General features: G+C 39.4%; 2 protein-coding genes across 2 annotated transcripts; one reads left to right on the top strand and one right to left on the bottom strand.

Annotated features, from left to right (window-relative positions):
- Positions 1-1,185: 1,185 nt before the first annotated feature.
- On the bottom strand, positions 1,186-8,112 carry BORCS6 (BLOC-1 related complex subunit 6). The gene is made up of 4 exons (XM_088241199.1): positions 7,605-8,112; positions 5,109-5,206; positions 3,543-3,745; positions 1,186-1,339 (listed from the first exon to the last, which is right to left on the bottom strand). Exons 1-4 carry the CDS (start codon positions 7,892-7,894, stop codon positions 1,250-1,252), a joined length of 681 nt encoding a protein of 226 aa, XP_088097325.1. The 5' UTR covers positions 7,895-8,112; the 3' UTR covers positions 1,186-1,249.
- Positions 8,113-10,518: 2,406 nt separating this feature from the next.
- Positions 10,519-21,475, top strand: LOC148271591 (dynein heavy chain, cytoplasmic-like; the record flags this gene model as incomplete). The annotated part of the gene is made up of 5 exons (XM_088241196.1): positions 10,519-10,881; positions 13,969-14,224; positions 17,727-17,982; positions 20,507-20,620; positions 21,303-21,475. Coding segments are annotated over exons 1-5 (1,040 nt in total), but the record flags the coding sequence as incomplete, so codon positions are not given.
- Positions 21,476-21,820: the final 345 nt, after the last annotated feature.

The raw sequence follows: 21,820 nt of genomic DNA on the forward strand, positions 1-21,820 counted from the left end.
TCAACCGCCTTTGGCAAAAAGCAGTACAATGTAATTGCTCCAAAAATATTCATTAATTATTTTTGGAGCAATTACATTGTACTGCTGCAACGAGGAAAACAAAAAACAAACCGACACGAGCGTTGACTTAGAGATTACACACGCGTTGACTTATGACTGCAATCGGCGGCCGCCGTGGTGTAGTGGTCAAGACGCTAGACTCGCGCGCGGAAGGTTCCGGGTTCGATTCCCGGCGAGAACACGAAAATTAAAAATGTGATTTTTCTCAAGCCTGGGTGCTCTGTGATGTAATTAGGCCTCCTGGCCTGTCGTGGTGCAAAAAAAAAAATGTAAAAAAAAAACTTAAGCATGTTCATTGTTGTTCATTGTGATCGCTCAAATGCTGGCATGTTTTTAAGCACGTCGACAGTTATTTGTGATTGAGCTACTGGTATACTTTTAATTATTTAAATTTGTGATATTATCTGTTTATTAAAAATTGTTGATTAATTTCCCTACTGTGTTTTATTTCATGGTTATATTAATTTAAGTTTTATGCGCAACCTAGAGAGAAGCCCTGTCACTATGTTTCATAGAACGCAAGCGATGTTGGTTCGTTGGTTAGCAACCAATTGGTGGCCATTTTGTTTCATTTGACAACATAAACATAACCGTTCGATCGGATGCTTTTGTCGCTGTGCTTGGCTTTGTTTGTAAATAACTTGGATATTTACGTTGTAATAAATAAAAATCCACCATGGCGAATTGCAGGATGTTTGCTTGCAGCAGTAGGAGCGTCAAAGCTGTTAAAGGAGTCAGTTTTCACAGGGAATTGATTCCCAATATTTTCCCATGATTTACATTGACTTTTGGCATTTATTGTCCCGACACGTGTATTTTGTTGCTTCAAAACTTTCCTTATATCGACATATTTACTTCAGATACTATTTTTTCTCAATTTAGACAATGAATTTGCGAATTAAAGTATGTTTACTGTTGATAACGACAGTTGATTACGGGCAATGTGTCGTGGCCGCACTGGGCATCCGTATAAAGTTTGAGTCTTTATCGAGCAGAGGTCGATTAAAATTTTACTCGAACATAGCAACGCTGACCTTGAAATCACGTCTTAAATGACGTGTCCGAATTTCAGGCCGCTACGTCTCGCTATTTCAAATATAAAATTTAAATAAGAAGCTTTGCAAATAGGATAAATATATTTATTAGTAAAAAGCAGGCGATTATTTACATAAATGTGGTAACATCGCGTTCACAAAGCCGACTCTAGTATGAGGAGCAGCCGGCGTATGTTCGCGAGGCGGGCCGCGTGAGCCGTGGCGGGCGCCATCGCTCTGGAAACCTGAAAATATATTTATACATTATTATTTAGTCGTTTATTTATTTACATACATGCTGATGATGCAGCTCTGTTAGCAAGCAGCAAGGCTGATTTGCAGCAAATAGTCTCTAGAATGTATGATGTATGCCTGGAGAGCGAACTGGCGATGAACGAAAGTAAGTCAAAAGTTATGGTATTTGAAAGGGGCAGTGAGGTTACTGACTGCATCATAAATTTAAAGAACTAATGTCTCGAGCAAGTAGAAGAATTTGTGTATCTGGGAAGCGTGTTTTCAAGAGATGGAAGAGTAGAAAAAGATGTTGAAAGGAGAGTGAATGCGGGCAACAAAATGAACAGAGCACTAAGCTAATGAAAATATGTCAATCGAAGTAAAATTGGCAGTGTGCAATGGAGTTTTAGTCCCGACACTTGTGTATGGAAGTGAAACATGGAACTGGCAGAGGAAGGATGAAAGCCTAGTGAACGCGGTTGAAAAGCAATCTCTTAGATGAATGTGTGGGAAATCAATGTATGGCAGGGTTACGAATGATGAAATCAGGCGTGAGTGTAAATCTGAGTTAAGTATAATTGATAAGATTAAAAAAGGGTTCGGTCACGTAGAACGAATGGACGACGAAAGAATGGTGAAACAAGTATATATGGCGAAAATGGACAGCAACGTTAGACGAGGACGACCGAGGAAGACGTGGCACGATCAGATAAACCAAAATCTTAAGTCTGGTCATGTCAAAAGCGGACAGAACCGAAGGGCATGTATGAATGTGGAAAAGGCTAGGAATTTATGCCAAGATAGACATGTTTGGCGGTCCATTCTCTCTGCCTACCCCTAGAGGGGCGTGATAGTACTAGTAGGACATGTAGTTTATTGTAATGGAAGAGGATGTATAGATCAAATATTTGCTCTGCGAAATATGATTTGTCGATCTGCAAAAGGCATTTGATAGAGTTGACCGAGAGAAATCGTGGAAGGTTTTATCGGAGTATGGAGTGAATGGTAACCTGACAAGGGCTATTGCGTCTCTGTACAAGGACAGCACAGCATGTGTGAAGGTGAATGGGTCATTCGCATCGTGGTTTAACATTCCTAAAGGAGTCGATCGGGCATGGAAGCAAAAATGAGTGGCTTAACTGTCTTCTGTATGCTGATGATGCTGTGCTTCTTGCTGGCAGCAAAGGAGACCCGCAACTCTTGGTAACAAAATTCTACGCTGTATGCGAGGGAAGCCATTTGCTAATGAACGTTGATAGATCCAAAGTGATGAAAATATAACTAAATGTGAGATCAGCGTGAACGGAGATCTTCTGAATCAGGTGGGAGAATTTGTGTATCTGGGAAGTATGTACTGGGGGTGGAGAGGAGGGTGAGTGCCGTGAACAGGGTGAACGGTGCACTGAAATCTACCTTGGCAAACAAATGTTTGTCGCGTGAGGCAAAACCAGCAGTTCACAATGGAGTTCTGGTGGTAAGGAGAGTATGGGAGTAAGTATGTAATTGGAAAAATAATTATGTAAGTATAGTCCTTAAAATATAGCTTGATTAGAATGACATTTGTCAGAAAAAGTGACGACATAACTTTGTAGTAACGTCTAAGGAGTGATTTATATTGACTCACAAAAAATCATCTTTCATGTTCATTTTTTTTTTATACAATGTTTGACACATAAATATATAAAATCAGCTTTAAAACTTAAATAAACCTAATTATTAACGACGTTCTTACAAGGTTACATCATTTTGCAAAAACGTTAGAGATGGGACAAATTGATCGAATAAAAAAATAATTCATTTGATGTTGTTCATGAAAAAAGTATAAATGTCTTATTTTTTGGTGAATAATAGTCTTAAGCACACTATAATAGGCTTGTTTTTGCGTTTTTATATCAATTTCGGAAACAGAATTGCATGACTGATAAGATAGATTTGATCAGTGATCAGTAATTTCCCATCACCAATGACATTACTTTGACAGCTGTCATTCTAATCAAGCTTTATTTTAAGGACTCTAGGTTAAACGCGGTCGAAATGCGATCCCTCTGGCGAATATGTGGTAAAACGATGTATGATAGGCGCACAGATGTCGAGATCCGTGAACTGCGCAAGGCCGAGACACGCATCATCGACAGAATCGAGGGGCGCTGCAATTCGGACATGCGGAGCGAATGGACAGCGAAAGAACGGCTACAATGAAGTTAAGCTGGATACCTCCTCGCCGCGCGCCAGCACCGTGTACATGGCGCGGATGTTGCGGTCGAGCGCGTCGCACGTGCGCGTCACGGCCGCGCCGTACTGCGCCACGCCGGCCGCCGTGAGCGCCGACACCGAGTGCAGCACGCCGGCCAGCTGCTCCGTGAGGCTGTCCACGGCGGCCGCCACGCGCCGCGCCTCGTACTCCAGGTCGTTCAGAACTAGACGTGGGACAAGATTGAAAGTTGAATAACATTTGAGTTTCTAGTATTTCAACAGAGATGAACATTTCAGAGAAGGGTTATATAGAAGTCTAGGCATCTATTTTATTTAACTTTTTGTACATAATATTGTTTGTACATTGGCGGGCTTATTGCCAAATGGCAATTTCTTCCAACCAACCGATGAAATAAAAGTTTTATTTTTATAATTCAAGTTACAGAACATATTCAATAGAAGAAAAAAAGATTAAAAAGTTAAAAATATATAAAAATAGAAATAAACGTATTTGTTTATAAATTACCTTAAATCAAAACTATTACTCAATGGGAAAAAGAAAAAAAGAGGAAAAAGGAAAGGAGAGATTAAGGAAGAGAAAGGAGATGTTTCTTCAGACGTGATTTAAACAGAGATAATGTAGTAACATCTTTGATGGTGGATGGGAGATGATTCCACAGCCGAGCCGCATGGACACTATATGAGTTAGAGAAGAAAGAGGAATTGTGGATGGGTATTAAGAGAGTGCCTCGATAATTAGAACGAAGAGGTAAACCATGAACTGATAAGCGTTAAATTTTTTCACGCAGGTATATAGGAGCGTTAGGACTATGAAGAACATTGAAGAGAAGTGAGAGGGAGTGATGGTCTCTCCGCTGTCTAATTTTGAGCCATTTCAGTTGCCTACGATAATCAGAAATGTGGTCATATTTCCTAAGACCAAAAATGTACCAAATGCACGTATTCTGAAGTCGTTCAAGTTTATCGAGTTGCTCACAGCTTAAATCAGTCGTGGAAACGAGGAAGACCGCGAAAGACATGGCGCGATCAAGTCCATTGAAAACTTGAAGATGGACATGTCGAAGGTCGGAATAATTGGCGTGCGTTCATGAGAAGACGTACGAATGTAGAGGAAGCGAGGTCTGTATGCAAAGTATCTATTTTATTATATATTATACTATATTATTTATGTTTAAGTAACATGTTTTCTTGGCCCATATATATACTTTATATTTGTGTAATAATGATTTTTAATTTCTTACATTTGATTAGCTAGGCATTTATAATTAAGTAGTTTTAGTTTTTCTTTTTATGTTATTGTTTTATTAGTATAGGACTACTTGCGCTCTAAAGACAGAGAATCTCCATCTTAGAACAGGCTGTGCCATGTTAGATGGAGACTATCATAAACAGAGAACACTCCGTTTTCATTTTACATTAATTGGTTTTATATAGATTCCCTGTTATTAAGTATGTATATATTTTTTTTTAAAGATAGAGTGATGTGGCGCTCTATCCTTTCTGCCTAACGGCGAGATGGTTTGTTTGTTTGTTTGTTTGAATTAGTTCGCCCGTGTGTATCTGTACCTGTGATGTCCACTTGACCCAGCTGCGGAGCCAGCAGCTGCCGGTAGAGAGAGGAAGACGGGGCGTCTCTTCTTCCGACAGGGCTCGACAGTTTGATTCTGGAGATAAAATAAATGTTTTTATTCATACAAATATATATATATTACAAAAATAGTCGAGTTGGGGTAGAACATTATGGAAAGCGGAGTGACAGTTGACTCCCGGCAATATGTCGGGCCGCACTAGGCATCTCACTGCTATGCAGATGATACGCACATTTATTTATATTGCAAACCAGGTGAGAGAAGTGTGCTTGTCAATTTAATTGATGGATGCATCAAGAAAATAGGAAACTGGATGGCTGAAAACAGACTAACATTGAACCCATCAAAAACTGAACAACTGTGGGTGGCTTCAGCCAGACGACAGAATTTGATCCAGGATACGGCCCTACCCAATGTAGGGAGTACCGCTTTACCACCGTTAAACTACTGGGAGTTTTACTCAATTCTGACCTATCTCTTGACGCTCAAATTAGTAGAACGATAAGTTCATGCTTCTACCAGCTGAGACAAATTAAATGCATACGCAAAAATTTGCCAGTTGATGCCGCCCGTCAATTAATAAATGCGTTTGTAGTGTCTAGAGTCGATTATTGTAATGGTATCTACGCAGGTCTACCAATGAACAAAGTGACTCGCCTACAATCTGTATTGAATGCCGCAGCGAGACTTATTTTCGGAATCTCAAAGTTCAGTCATATCACTCCACTACTTCGGGAACTACACTGGCTGCGTTTTCCACAGAGGGTGGAATACAAACTCTGTCGGCTTATGTATAAGTCACTGCGCAACTCTGCTCCGGAATATCTAAGGGAACTCTGCATTCCAGATGAACTAGCTGACAGGCGTCTCACGCTTAGATCAGCTACGTCTACGGCGAGAGGAAAAGTTATTATACCTCTACGCAAACAGCGCACTAAATTTAGTGAACGCGCATTTGCGGTCGCAGGCCCTACGGCGTGGAATGCTCTCCCAGCAGAGGCGCGAGGCTGTGAGAGTGAAGTGATGTTTCGGAAAAAACTAAAAACCCACTTGTTCTCTAAATCATTTGAATAAATCCGTAGCATGTGACAACAAAATAAATTATTTTAATTAAATTACAAATTTAAAAGCTTCAATTAAATTAATTTAACAATAAAATCACTATGTATGTCGGGGCCGCACTAGGCATCCATATAAAGTTTGAGTCTTTATCGAGGAGAGGTCGATTCAAATTTTGCTCGAAAATAGCAACGTTAACCTTGAAATCGCATCTAAAATAACGTGTCCAAATTTCAGGCCGCTATGACCCGTACATATTATAAAAAATAAAAAAATCATGAAAGACTCATGTCAAAGTAGTAGGAGAATCCTGCTCCGGAAAACCCCTTCGGATACATGGGACAGATCAACATCCAGAGCGATGCTGTTCAGCGTAGCGGTAGCCCTTCCAACGGCAGGGTGCTCCTGGTTATCGGAATATGAAACAATCTACGCTGACGCTGTCTTAGGTAACATACAAACCAATGCTCGTCATAATCTCAGGATTATCGACCATACCGCGCAGCAATGGATAAAAATGTGTAGTTAAATACACATTCCTTCTAGCCTCTAAATTGCTGTAGCCGAGCATACCCTGGAGAAACTCGGTAGGGCAGAGACGAGGATAATACCCCCACTCTCATGTAGAGGTATCTCAGAAACTTCTTTTGGATTTTCTCTATCATAAGAGAGTACTTCAGTTCATGTGGCCCACAAATCATCGAGCCACCCTCGAGTCTACTTCACACCGAGGAGTTGTAAAGAGTTCTCGGTACGCGGGTATTTTCGAAAATTCTGGCAGTACGCAGAACAAATCCTAACATCTTCAATGCATTAGCACTGATTGTCTCTATGTGTTCTTGAAATGTCTGGGTGCTCACAAATCTAACGCCCAGATCCTTAACATTCGATGGTCGTATCAGATGCTGGTCATTCATTTTGTAGCAAAAAAATATAGTTTTTGGGCCCTAGTGAAGGACGTGACCGAACACTTGGAAACATCAAACCTAAGTTTTATTTCGCCTTCCCCATTCAGATATATTTTTATTTTATTTTATTTTATTTGGGATTTTTACAGCTATTACATAAAAAAAATAATTAGAAAAATCTTAACAATACTAAAGCCAATTAAAAAAATCCACTGTAAATATAATGACACATAATATATAAGAAAAGAACTTTAGTAATTGTATTTGTGTGACGTTTGTATTCATGTGTATGTGAATGTGTGTATGCGTGAATGAATGAGGGAGAGGATACATGTGCGTGTGGGAATGAATGAGGGAGAGGGTGCGTGTGTATGGGTGCGTAAGTAGATATATTAGATATATCCGCCCAAGCGGAGACGAAGACTTCTCCAAAGAAGACGAAAATCGTCAGAAGTTATCACCTTTCAGAATAGTTTAAAGTACGTAATATTAGTAATAATAAGTACCTGTATTCAAGATCGTCGGCGACAAAGTGCGTCATGTCTCCGTCTCTTTCCACCATGCCCCCCAGGTCCAGGGGCTTCGGCCTGCGGGGGTACGTCGCCTCGATCTCCAGCCCGACTTCGCCCTCGCCGCGGCCGCAGATCTCGCTGTACGAGGCCGTCATCTGCGAGGAGGCGCAGGGGGCCTCCGCCCCGCGGCCGGGCTCGCGCTCCAGCTCGGGAACCGGCCTCTCGTCGGCTATCGGCTTGTCCGCGGGGGCCGTCGGCGTCGGAGCCTCGTCCTCCGACGACATTTTGAAACGCGAAGATGCGCCGAAATAATTGAATCAACACAATTTACCGGCGCATTTCGACAATTTTGAATTTTTTACGCCTTTTCAACTATTTTAAAGCACGCGTGAATGTTACAATTGTGAAATTGCGTTATCCTAGCCCACAATAATAATAAAATATATTTTAATTTATCTGTCAGTGTCAAATGTCAGAATTCAAACGATTTTCGATCAATACTAAGCATCGTTCCGAAGTTAAAAGAGATCATTCTGATCTCTTACAATATTTGAGTTTGTCCAAATGTTAGTAGACAACAGACTGGATTTCACCAAAACCCCCTCTACAAATGCCATGGTACTCGCATAGAAAAATCAAATATGGCGACGATGCATAGGCGATCTATGACCGTAAATCTGTGTACATTTACGGTGTAAACGCAGTACATCATTGTATCAGTTTTCATCAGACAGCGGATGACGCTCGAATACAATTTACAGTTTTTTATAGTATTTACAGTACTCAAAACTCCCCAAAAACCTTTTAAAACGTAAGATACAATGGTGTTTAAATGTTGTGTCCCCAAATGCAGAGGAAATTACGATAATTTGTCAAAAGTAAGTGTTTTTTCTTTTCCGAAAGATGGAACACTCAGATTGTAATATGTTAATTACAATAGAATTCCATAAAGAATTGACAATATTGCAATACATAACCTATTTCAGTACGGAGCATCAATTTCACAAATTATGCTTATCAATTTGTCATTTTTGACAGTTGTTTATTGCACATTTAAAAACCGAGATGGCGGCGAAGATTGGTATTTTGCCGCCATCTTGATTTTAGTACCCGGGCCTTTGTAGAAGTGGTTTTGATTTCACCCCCTCGCCCTCGGGAGTCATTTTCTTGTATTTATTTTTATTTAAGAAGGTAAACATGAACAGAAACTCATAAAAAGAAAAATAATGAAACCAACCAAACCACGAAACCGGCTTCTTTACAAAGAAAAACATTAGAAAAACAAAACAATACAATGAACTAAAAGCATGCGTATCTTTTACACAAAATTACACAAGGATGCAGAATACCTTAAAGAAGGGAATATGGAAGTCTCGGTATTTGCAAAACTTATGACCTGTCAGAGGAATCTGTTCGCAAAAATAAAAATTTCAGTTTTTCAACTTCTCTAAAATCTTCAAATGGAAAAATTGAAGAAATATGGATGTTCAAACACAGGAAAAATGGTTAATGTTACACAGTGTGTAAAGCGGCCACTAAAAACAGCCATTGACAGGTCATAAGCCCTGTAAATGCCTAGACTTCCATATTCCCTTCTTTAAGGTATAATTCATCCCTGTTGTAATTTGTTAATATTAACCTAGCCGGACCGAAGGGGAGATTCAAATCCCCCATGGACCGATTTAAAAAATATTTGAACAAATTTCATAGAAGGTACATGTTTTTGTTTTTTCGGTGCACTACAAATCAAAAGTTTTAAAAATAACAAAATACTTGTTCAGAATCACTTTGGAAAACCAAGATTTTTCTGTTACGCTTGGCTTCAGTTGGAATACTTTGCTTGCAAAACTCGTTGAGAATATTTTATTTATATTTGATTATATTTATTACCTAAAAATGAGAATGATTTTTTTTTGCGAAACATATTTATTTCAACAGAAAAAAAACATTGTTGAAAAGGGAATATGGAAGTCTAGGCATTTACAGGGCGTACGACCTGTCATCGGCTGATTTAAGTGGCCACTTTACACACTGTGTAACATTCACCATTCCGCCCATGTTTAAACATCCACATTTCCTCAACTCTTTTAAAAAACACGCACTATCCTGGACTCAAACTAAAGATATGAACTCTTTTTTTCTATGATTTATTTTGTTGCCCTTTAATAATAAGGAATATTTTTGTGTTTTTTTAAATATTGTTTATTTCCTTTTTTAAATACTATAAAAAAAATACCATATTATCTTTTAAAGAATATTATATTTTTTCTTTCTTATGTTACACAAAAATATTATAACTGTCCATTATTTATTATAGGAGCAAAAATTCATTAACTTTTTCTTGTATACCCACGAACAGGCCATGCCTTTGTGGATTTTTTTGTTTACTATTTTTCAATTAATATGTATTTCATTGCTATGTAACTATGCTTTATTTATTTTAATACTCTGTTTTTTATTGTAAAAAAACAAAAAAATTAAAAAATATATTTTTGAAAAAATAAAAAAAGGAACTGAAACCTTTATTATGCGGGTGAGATTCATCCGGCGCTGAACCAAATCACCTACTAGGCAACGCCTGAAAACAATTTTCCAATTTTAATACTTCTTCTTTTACCAGGTAGTTTTTCAACAATGTTTGAGTATGTCCAAACGCTTGAAGACTGGCTGAATTTCCTCTCGAGGGGTTATTCATATTAAAATTTTTCAACAATGTTTTCCCTCTGTTGAAATAAATTCAAATATGAATAACTCCCTAGGGAGGAAAGCCAGCCAGTCTGCAAGCATCTGGACATACTCAAACATTGTCGAATGTAAGAAACGATCGCGGTTCGTGAACGCAGCTTTAGCGGAAACACTATATGAAAAAATCCCAAATTTACAACTTGCAACACCGCGCATACGTCATCCGTCATTCATCAGTTCGATTCGACAAACCCGAAATTGACGTCCGCGCGATTCCGCTACTTTGTAAAATTTGCGCAAATCCCAGATCCGGTATATTTATTTGTTTATTTTGACTTCGCGACCATGGGCGACTCCCTGGACGGCACGGAGGCGGCGCCCGAGGGCGAGCCGCCCGCCGTGGTGGAGTTCAGCGACTTCGCCGCCTACCTGCGGCGCGCCGCCACGGTGCTGCTGCCCGAGGACGACCGCGTGCCGCCCGCGCTGGACGCCGCGCTGGAGGACAAGGCCAACCAGGAGTGCGTGCGCAAGTTCCTGGCGGACCCCGCCGTCAGCTGCCTGTACATCCAGCGGTCGTCCTCCAAAGGTGAGCGCGCCCGGCCGACCTCGCGTCCTACCTACACGTCGCGGACGCTGTTTGGAGAGATAATGTCACATGATAATTGCCACAGTTTAATATTTAATCTTCGCGTTCAGGCAAAAGCCACATAGTCCTTAAAATATAACTTGATTAGAATGACATGTGTCAGCAAAAGTGATGACATAACTTTGTAGTAACGTCTAAGGAATGATTTAAATTGACACACGAAAAATCATTTGTATCTGGCGTGTTCATTTATTTTTTTAATACAATGCATGACACTTAAATCAACATAATTATATAAAATCAGATTTAAAACTAAAATAAACCTACGAGTATGTCCAAATGCTTGCAGACTGGCTGGATTTCCTCCCTAGGGAGTTATTCTTATTGGCACACGAAAAATCATTCGTATCCATCGCTGTCCATTCGCTCCACGTGTCCGAACGCCGACGCAGCGCCCCTTTCTTGATTCTGTCGATGATGCGTGTCTCAGCCTCACACAGTTCATGGATCTCGACATTTGTGCAACCATCGCACATCGTTATACCACACATTCGCCCGAGGGATCGCATCTCGACAGCATTTAATCTACTTTCATAATTATTTTCCATACCACCAGAACTCCATTGTGAACGGCTAGTTTTGCCTCCCGCGACAAACATTTGTTTGCCAAGGTAGATTTCAGTGCACCGTTCACCCTGTTCCCGGCATTAACCCTCCTTTCCATCCCTTGTAAACATACTTCCCAGATACACAAATTCTCCTACCTGATTCAGAATATCTCCGTTCACGCTGATCTCACATTTAGTTATATTTTCATCCATTTGGATTTATCAACATTCATTGGCATACATCGTAGACTTTTGTTACCAAGAATTGCTGGTCTCCTTTGCTGCCAGCAAGAAGCACGGCATCATCAGCATACAGAAGACAGTTAAAATTATGCCACTCAATTTTGCTACCATTTTTAAATCTTTCAGTTCTTTCATACAGTTATCGATGTATATGTTGACATACTTCCCAGATACACAAATTCTCCTGCCTGTGGCTCAATCACAAATAACTATCAACGTTCTTAAAAACATGCTAAGCATTTGAGCGATCACAACATGCTTAAGTTATCGCAGTCATAAGTCAACGCGTGTGTGATCTCTAAGTCAACGCTCGTGTCGGTGTGTTTTTCGTTTTCCTCGTAAATAAACACAGTTCACTGGTGAAAAATCGGCGTTTACTATAAACAATAATACAATATATTGCATTTGCAAAATAGTAAGGAGTATCCAATACAAAAAAGTGAAAATTAAATTACATTTGCTATGGCGACTGCTTCTCTTGACATTTGGCTCGCCGATCGCTGGCTGAAAGCGGATTGGCTTTTCATGCTCGCATCGAAAGAACATGTGACCTTGCAGAATTTCGTACAACTCGTTGGTTCGCTCGAGGCTTGAGAGTGCTTCGGCGATATGGAGTCCGCACGAAGCGAGATACTCCCTCATGTTGGAGAGGGTATCTCTACATGAGGGAGTATGGTAGTTATCCGTGGCTCTATCCCACTGGGTTCCTCGCGGGTATGCTTGGGACCGATGGTTTGCAACTTTGAAGGGATGGGTCTACACTGACCCATTTTTTCAGACTGTTAAGGGGTTTCATCGATAACTCGGCCATTTTAGAGAGTATCAATTTTGATGTTCCTGATGGCTATCTCCGACAGCGTCAGCGCAGACTGTTTTACCCCCGGTTTCCAGAACCAACCTGCCTCGGGAAGAGCAGTCAAGCAGCTGAACATTATCACTTTGGAGATCGACACCTTTCACATTAGTGAAACTATGTTCAAGAGGCAAATACTCTTGCTATTAGAGAGTATTATACCTTAAAAATGTCGAACCATTGCTCAAGGGTTCTTGGTTTGATATAAACATCCAATTTAACGTCTTATTTATTTATTTATTTATTAACGGACATTGTCCATGTATACAATTTATAAGGTTTAAATATTACAATAAAAGAATAGTTTAAAACATTAAAAAAATAAAGAAAAGAAGCATTGACAAACATAAGGGACATCGAGACAAGATCTGGACTATTTATTTAGTGCTCGTTTAAATCCTCGTAAACTTAAACCAAACAAGTCCAGATGATCTTGTCTCGAGTTAACAATACGACAAAGGCGGGTCATTGGAGAATTTAGACCATAGTTTGTTCTATGCTGATCGATGAACAGTATTTCATTGTTTCTCAATCTACGAGTCGGAATATTGAATTTGAATTGTGCCAGTAATGATGGAACATCGATTATACCATTTAGTATGCCGAACATATATATGGAGTCAATATTAGTTCTACGTTTTTGTAGACTAGAAATATTTAACATTGACTCTATTTCAGCATAAGAATGATTATCTCTCTCTAGTCCGAGCATCCACGCTATTTTCGAAGCGAGCGATGTTGGACTGATGCAATACGATTGACATCAAACGGAGACCAGACCACTATTCTATGAGGCATATTCAAGAAGAGGGCGAACAGTTGAGCAATAAAGAGTTTTGATTGTACGGACATGAGTAAAATCAGAGGATATTCTGTTAATGAAGCCGAGTAATTTCAGTGATTTATTGACTGTATTATCTATATGCTCGTTGTATGTCAGTTTATAGTCCAAAACAACTCCTAAATCTCGGAAAAAATGGACTTGACTACATCAATTTTGGAGTTTTCTAATAGGTACTCGAAGGAAATTGGTTGTTTTGTTTTATGAAATGACATTATTTTGCTTTTTTTTTTTTGTCTTAATCCATTGTTATTTGTTATGTTACGTTGTGAATAAATAATTTGAATTTGAATAAATAACGTGATAAATATTAAATAAATAAATACAGCAATTTTGGAATATTTTCCATATTTACACCGGTGAAATTCAAATATAAGATTGCGCAGCAGGATTGTACGTCGCGAAACGTAAATATTTGGACATTTAATATTAGGTGTTCAAGGATGTTGCATTGCGATCGCGAATACGATGAACAGCCATAGTGAGAAATTGTCATCACGCCGCTTATTCTTTAATAATATGCATGCCCCCATTTTCGGCAGAGGACGAGCCGGACGAGGAGTCGGGCGCGCCCGTGTACCACATCTCCAACGAGGTGCAGTTCGTGAGCGCGCGCATGTCGGCGCTCGCGTGCGTCAAGCGCGGGCCGGCGCTGGAGGCGGACAAGCCCGTGCACGCGCAGCTGCGCCTGCTGACCTTCGGGGAGGGCTCGCCCTACGAGACGCTGCACGCGCTCGTCAGCAAGGCCATGGCGCCCTACTTCAAGAGCTACGTCAAGGAGAGCGGCAGGGCGGACAGGTAATCTCGACTTCTTCCGGCTCATCAATATTCCCCGAAAGAGTTTGGTTCGGTGGATCGAGTCTTGCTCGCTCGGCACCGAAGTCAGGGTGCTTTTTTTTTAGTTAGTTTTTAGTTTTATCTTAGAGGCTAAATCATGCAAAAATCACTATTCCAGTGCCTTAAATCCACGGAGAAATCACGCACATACGTGTTAATGAAGAAAAGTCTCAGCGTTTTCACTCAATTCACGCCCAACGTGAATTTAGTCATTCTTTAACCGCCAGCCGTGTTTTGACGTGAGCTTGACATTTAATTTTTTTTTTTTTAAAAAAGGAAAAAGACTTTTCATTTATAAGTTCGCACAGAGACATGCATATTTTATAGGCCCAAAAATTTTTTATCTTTTTTTACTGATAATATTTCATTGATTCCAAACTTTCAAAATTTTCCTTCTTTTAAAAAACACGCACTCTCCTGGATTCAAACTAAAGATATTGACTCTTTTTTTCTATGATTTATTTTGTTGCCCTTTAATAATAAGGAATATTTTTGCTACTACTACTACTACCACCATCACGCCATTTCTCCGTCGGGGTAGGCAGAGAGAATGGACCGCCACACACGTCTATCCTGGCATACAATCCTAGCCTCTTCCACATTCATACATCTTGTCATACATGCCCTTCGGTTCTGTCTGCTTTTGACATGACCAGACTTAAGATTTTGGTTTATCTGATCATGCCACGTCTTCCTCGGTGTCCTCGTCTCACGTCGCCGTTCATTTTTGCCACATATACTTGTTTTACCATTCTCTCGTCGTCCATTCGTTCCACGTGACCGAACCATCTCGGAGACCCTTTCTTGATCTTATCAATTATGCTTGTCTCAGATTTACACTCTCGCCTGATTTCATCATTCGTAACCCTGTCATACATTGATTCCCCACACATTCGTCTAAGAGATCGCATTTCAACCGCGTTCACTCGGCTTTCATCATGTTTCACTTCCATACATAAGTGTCGGTACTAAAACTCCGTTGTGCACTGCCAGTTTAGCTTCGATTGACATATTTTTATTAGAAATTACGCCGCTTAGTGCTCCGTTCATTTTGTTGCCCGCATTCACTCTTCTTTCAACATCTTTTTCTACTCTTCCATCTCTTGAAAACATGCTTCCCAGATACACAAATTCTTCTACTTGCTCGAGACATTCGTTGTTTACATTTATTATGCAGTCAGTAACCTCACTGTCCCTTTCAAATACCATCACTTTTGACTTACTTTCGTTCATCGCCAATTTGCTCTCCATTTTTGTGTTTTTTAAAGTATTTTTTATTTCCTTTTTTAATTACTATAAAAAAAAATACCATATTATCTTTTACAGAATATTTTATTTTCTCTTCCTTATGTTACACAAAAATATTATAACTGTCCATTATTTATTATAGGAGCAAAAATTCAAGAATATTTTCTTGTATACCCACGAACAGGCCGTGCCTTTGTGGGATTTTTTGTTGACTATTTTCTATTAATATGTATTTCATTGCTATGTAATTATGCTTTATTTTTTTAATACTCTGTTTTATTATTACGTATATTGTATAAAAACCAAAAAATTCAAATAAAAAATATAAAAAAGTACAAGGTACTTGTTTATGATTGAATTCCAAAACTAAAAATTATTAATATTCAAATATTGAACTTGTTTATGGTTGAATTTCAAAACATAAAATAATCGTTTTTAATGTAAGATTGTAGTAAATGGAGATAGTTTGAAACAGGTCGAAGAATTTGTATATCTGGGTAGTATGTTTACTAGAGATGGAAATATGGACGAGGATATTGAAAGGAGGGTTAGTGCCGGTAACAGAGTTAATGGTGCCTTAAAGTCTGTCGTAGCAGATAAGTGTCTATCGCAAGAGGCTAAATTAGCAGTTCATAATGGAGTTCTGGTGCCGACCCTAATGTATGGAAGCGAAGCACGGAGTTGGAAAAAAAGGGACGAAAGTAGACCGAATGCTGTTGAAATGCGATCCCTCGGGCGAATGTGCGGAAAAACAATGTGTGATAGGTGCCCTAATGTCGAAATTAGAGCAGAATGCAAGGCTGAGTTAAGCATTATCGACAAAATTAAGAAAGGTCTTTTGCGATGGTTCGGTCATGTGGAGCGAATGAATGATGAAAGAACGGCTAAAAAGATTTATGATGCGAATGCGTCTGGTTGTAGAAGTCGAGGAAGGCCGAGAAAGACACGGCGTGATCAAGTACAACAAATTCTTGAAAGTGGTCATGTGAAAAGTCGGAATAATCGACGTGCGTGCATGAGAAGATGTATGAATGTGAAGGAAGCAAAGGAAGTGTGCCAGGACAGAGTGGTGTGGCGTTCTATCCTCTCTGCCTACCCCTCCGGGGAAATGGCGTGATGGTTAGTTAGTTAGTTAGTCAAATATCAAATATAGTATTTTTTTTGCAAATGTCAATTTCTGCGCTTTTTACCAACAGTGGTGCATTTTGTGTAAGAATCCGCTTTTCAAAAAAGTGTCAAATGTCAGTTAAAATTATTTAAGCATTTCTAAAAATCTATTAAAAATAAGTTATTATTTAAAAATTAAGAAATTCTAAGGAAATTAATAAATTTAGTATCCAACCATGTTTGAGTATGTCCAAATGCTTGCAGACTGGCTGGGAGTTGTTCATATTTGAATTTATTTCAACAGAGAGGGAAAACATTTTTGAATAGGGAATATGTAAGTCTAGGCACTTACAGGGCTTGTGACCTGTCGTTGGCTGGTTTAAGTGGCCACTTTACACACTGTGTAACATTCACCATTCCGCCCATGTTTGAACATCCACATTTCCTCAGCTCTTAAGTCAAGTCTAGTTGGATTTCGAAGTAGGATGAAATATCTCAAAAACGCACGCAAAAATAAATAAAAAATGTTAAAAATAGTATTCATTTTGAAATCGTAAATAATGACGTCACTCCTTATATCTACGTGTAGCATTTCCGGTTTACGCTCTAAAGCCCCCGCACCTTGTAAGGAACGTTTTGACCATAGATAAAAAATAGTATAATTTGTATAATTTGACATTTCAACCAGAGATTATGTCAACTTTCTAGGTGTTTCTAAATCGAAACGTTCGTAAAAACAACCATAACATAGAAATGAGCAAATTACGATCAACTAAATGAAGTTATCAAAGCAATATTCCATAGATTCTTGTCAGTTTTGTTATTGGCTGGAGAAATACAACTTACCACGGTCAGTGAAAGTAAGAACGCCAACCGTTTCATGACGTCACTACTGAAAAGTGACACACTGATTACAGTCATTTGGCGTGGTATTTGATAAATGTACCCTAAAAAAATCATATCTGTGTAAATAACACACAAAAATATATATATATTTTTGCTTAGTTAAATAGTGCGCTAATAGAAAATAAATCATTTAGAAAACAGTGGAATTCCTCATTGTAAAGGGCCCTTGAGGTGAATCAGCCGATTATATTATTGTCAACAGGGACGGCGACAAGATGGCCCCGAGCGTGGAGAAGAAGATGGCGGAGCTGGAGATGGGGCTGCTGCACCTGCAGCAGAACATCGACATCCCGGAGATCTCGCTGGCCGTGCACCACACCGTGGCGGCCACCATCCGGCGCTGCGCCGACGAGGGCCGCAAGCCGCGCGTGGCCGACTTCGGCGAGCGCGCCGAGGACTCGAGCTTCCTCAACCAGCTGCAGAACGGGGTCAACCGCTGGATCAAGGAGATACAGAAGGTAACCTGCCGCGCGAGGGTCGCGCTATCACCGACCTATTTCCGCTCAATTACCTTATTCGGGATTTTTACCAGAGTAGCGGAAAACAAAAGGGTGGTGTTTTTGAGTGAAAACGCTCGTCCAGGGTTCAGTTTCTATTTCACACAGCTGTATAAAACTGTATGAATTATCTGCGTCCAGGCGGATGAAGAAAACTGTTGTGTGAAATAGATCCAGAACCCTGGACAAGTGTTTCCAATTTGATAGCTGCATCAACATCATCATTCCATGTCTGCGTTCTGGTACCAACCCTAATAATGTATGGAAGCGAAGCACGGAGTTGGAAAAAAAGGGACGAAAGTAGACTGAATGCTGTTGAAATGCGATCCCTCAGGCGAATGTGCGGAAAAACAATGTATGATAGGTGCCCCAATGTCGAAATTAGAGCAGAATGCAAGGCTGAGTTAAGCATTATCGACAAAATTAAGAAAGGTCTTTTGCGATGGTTCGGTCATGTGGAGCGAATGAATGATGAAAGAACGGCTAAAAAGATTTATGATGCGAATGTGTCCGGTTGTAGAAGTCGAGGAAGGCCGAGAAAGACGTGGCACGATCAAGTACAACAAATTCTTGAAAGTGGTCATGTGAAAAGTCGGAATAGTCGATGTGCGTGCATGAGAAGATGTATGAATGTGAAGGAAGCAAAGGAAGTGTGCCAGGACAGAGTGGTGTGGCGTTCTATCCTCTCTGCCTACCCCTCCGGGGAAATGGCGTGATGGTTAGTTAGTTAGTTAGTTATAAATTGTTTATCACATATGTCTTGACCATTATTTTAAATTTTGATATGTTTTTTTCTTCATAAATATTTTTTTCCATTTCGTAATACTTTTTAATTGCTTTTTTTGCCTTTTTCCTAAATATAAGTCTAATTTTGCTCTTTTCTCTAGTATTGCGATCGTGTTCACGCTGGTTCCGATCAATTTTTTTCCAAAATTCTGTTTTTTTATTAGAGTTTATAATTTCATGAACAAATATCATTGTATTGTAAAATATTCTTTGTTTATATGTTAATAATTTCATTTCATTTACCATCGACTTTACCCTCGTGTATCTGTTTTATTTCAAAATGATTCTAAAGGCTTTATTTTGTAATACAGTTAGTTTATCTATGTTTTCTTTGTTTGATAAAAATAAAATGCTACTACAGTAGTTAACGTGTGGTTCAATAATTGCTTTGTAAATAGTTTTGCAGGAGTCCTTATCAATAAATCTTCTGATCCTTCCCAAAATTGATATTTTTTTGCAATCTTATTTATTACCATCTTAGCGTTTTGGTGAAATGTAAATTTTGAATCCAACATTACAGCTAAATATTTAATTTCAGTGACTTCATTAAGTTTGTCATTTTCTATTACAACTGATGGTTTTTTTTATTTATATCACTACAGAGATGGGTAGAATTTTTGTTTCAAGATTATGGATATTCGAGCGTTTACAGGGCTTATGACCTGTCATAGGTTGGGTTCAAGTGGCCACTTTTATGTAGATACTACAACATTCCCCATTCCGCTTATTAGCGAATATCCATATCGGTGACATTTTTGGTTTTTGTATATATGTCATGAAACAAGGAAAGCTTTCGCTAGCGCGTTTGGAGCGCCATCTATGTATTTGATATTGAGGTTAAGTATTAAAGCAATTGATGGTGTAATTTCTATTCTTTTGTTTCCGATATTCATATATTTAGTTTTGTTAACATTTAATTTTAATTTATTAATTTTTAGCCACAGTGATACACTATTAAGATCATGATTTAGTCTGTCCATAATTGTTTTATAATTTTCTCCCGATATATATATTAAGGCATCGTCTGCAAAGAGTCTTATTTTTGAATATTTTAATGTTTCGACAATATCAATAAACAAAGCCGGTCCGAGAACCGATCCTTGCGGTACTCCCGATGAAATTTTGAGGGGCTCGGAAATTTCATCATTCACCTTCGTTATTTGGTATCTATCGCCAAGGTACTCTTCAAACCATTTTGTAGTTTTTCCTTTTATTCCTATTTTTTTCAATTTTTTAATAATTATTTCTCGGTCTGTTGTTTCGAAGGCTCTATCGCGAACAACACCAAATTTATTGTTCTGCGATATTTGCGTACTCAGTTATTGATATGTTTGTACATGCACTAGCGTAATCGTAACGTAAAAATAAAAATGGCGGCCATTTAAAGGGGGGTGAGGTAGGTCATTGTAGGGGAGTGGATTTGTCGATAAAAATACCAGAAAAATACTCCCCCTAAATATCGGTATGTCATGCCCGTCCATATTGTATAATAAATAAATAAATAACAAGTTGTCTTCTTTCAAACAATCACTGAACAAATTCAATTATAAACACCTCTCTCCCGCTTCTCCTTTATAACAATTTTCTATGCATAAATATGTCCTTAAAAATGCCCATTGGGCGTATGTATAAATAAATACAGAAGGATCTCGATTGCTCGTTTTTTTGATATGATTTGATAGAATGTCTTCTGTTGCAGGTGACCAAGTTGGACAGAGACCCTTCCAACGGGACGGCTCTTCAAGAAATTTCCTTCTGGCTGAACTTGGAGCGAGCCCTCCATCGCATCCAGGAGAAGAGAGAAAGTGTAGAGGTATATTAATTAACAATATTCGACCCTCTGTGGAAAACGTAGCCAGTGTAGTTCCCGAAGTAGTGGAGTGAAATGACTGAACTTAGAGATTCCGAAAATAAGTCTCGCTGCGGCGTTCGATACAGATTGTAGGCGAGTCATTTTGTTCATTGGTAGACCTGCGTAGATACCATTACAACAATCGACTCTAGACACTACGAACGCATTTATTAATTGACGGGCGGCATCAACCTTTAATTTGTCTCAGCTGGTAGAAGCATGAACTTATCGTCCTACTAATTTGAGCGTCAAGAGAAAGGTCAGAATTGAGTAAAACTCCCAGTAGTTTAACGGTGGGTAAAGCGGTACTCCCTACATCGGGTAGGGCCGTATCCTGGATCACATTCTGTCGTCTGGCTGAAGCCACCCACAGTTGTTCAGTTTTTGATGGGTTCAATGTCTGTTTTCAGCCATCCAGTTTCCTATTTTCTTGATGCATCCATCAATTAATCTTGTACTTCTGGATTATCTTCTTGCTACCAGATTACAGGGAGCTCTTTCGGGCAGCTCGTCTCATTCGGCAACGATCCTATTTTTCTGTGTATGTGGGCGCCGCCGAGGAGCCTCGTGTCCTCGGACGCGGTGCGCGGTATGTGGTGGGCCAGCTAGCATTCCGACGATATGTACGATACGTTTGTTCCAGGTGGCGCTGACTCTCGAGATACTGAAGTACGGCAAGAGGTTCCACGCCACCGTGTCCTTCGACACCGACACGGGCCTGAAGCAGGCGCTGGCCCTGGTCTCCGACTACAACCCTCTCATGAAGGATTTCCCCATCAACGACCTCCTCAGCGCCACGGAGCTAGACAGAATTCGGTGAGCATTCACTCCGAATTGATTCCCGCGAATATAAAAAAATGTTTTGAGTATGTCCTAATGTTTGATGACCGGCTGGACTTTTCTCCTTAGGAAGTTATTTAGATATTAATTGATTGCCGAGTAGGTGAGAAAAAGGCCACCCAATTAATTACCTATGCTCGAGAACAATCACATTTTTAATTTTTGTGTTTAGACATTCAGTGATCGTTTGAAAGAAGACAACTTGTTATCAAAGCAATTAAGACTGGTATGTTTGTCGGCAGACCGGAGAATTCTGGGCACAGGGGAATGGAAACCATAGTTAGTTCTATGGTTATCGGTATGAAAGAGTCAGTTTTGTCT

The sequence above is a fragment of the Micrasema longulum genome, unplaced genomic scaffold, assembly GCF_059751315.1.
Source record: "Micrasema longulum isolate JH-2025_06_02 unplaced genomic scaffold, ASM5975131v1 h1tg002779l, whole genome shotgun sequence".
Taxonomy (NCBI): Eukaryota; Metazoa; Arthropoda; class Insecta; order Trichoptera; family Brachycentridae; genus Micrasema; species Micrasema longulum.

Bases quoted from the DNA above. Each gene is read 5' to 3' on its own strand.
- BORCS6 (XM_088241199.1), bottom strand. From the start codon at position 7,894: ATGTCGTCGGAGGACGAGGCTCCGACGCCGACGGCCCCCGCGGACAAG. The intron at 3,746-5,108 runs GTACAGATACAC...TCCCACGTCTAG, and splicing joins GGGTCAAGTGGACATCACAG to TTCTGAACGACCTGGAGTAC. The intron at 1,340-3,542 runs GTATCCAGCTTA...ATATATTTTCAG, and splicing joins TGCTGGCGCGCGGCGAGGAG to GTTTCCAGAGCGATGGCGCC.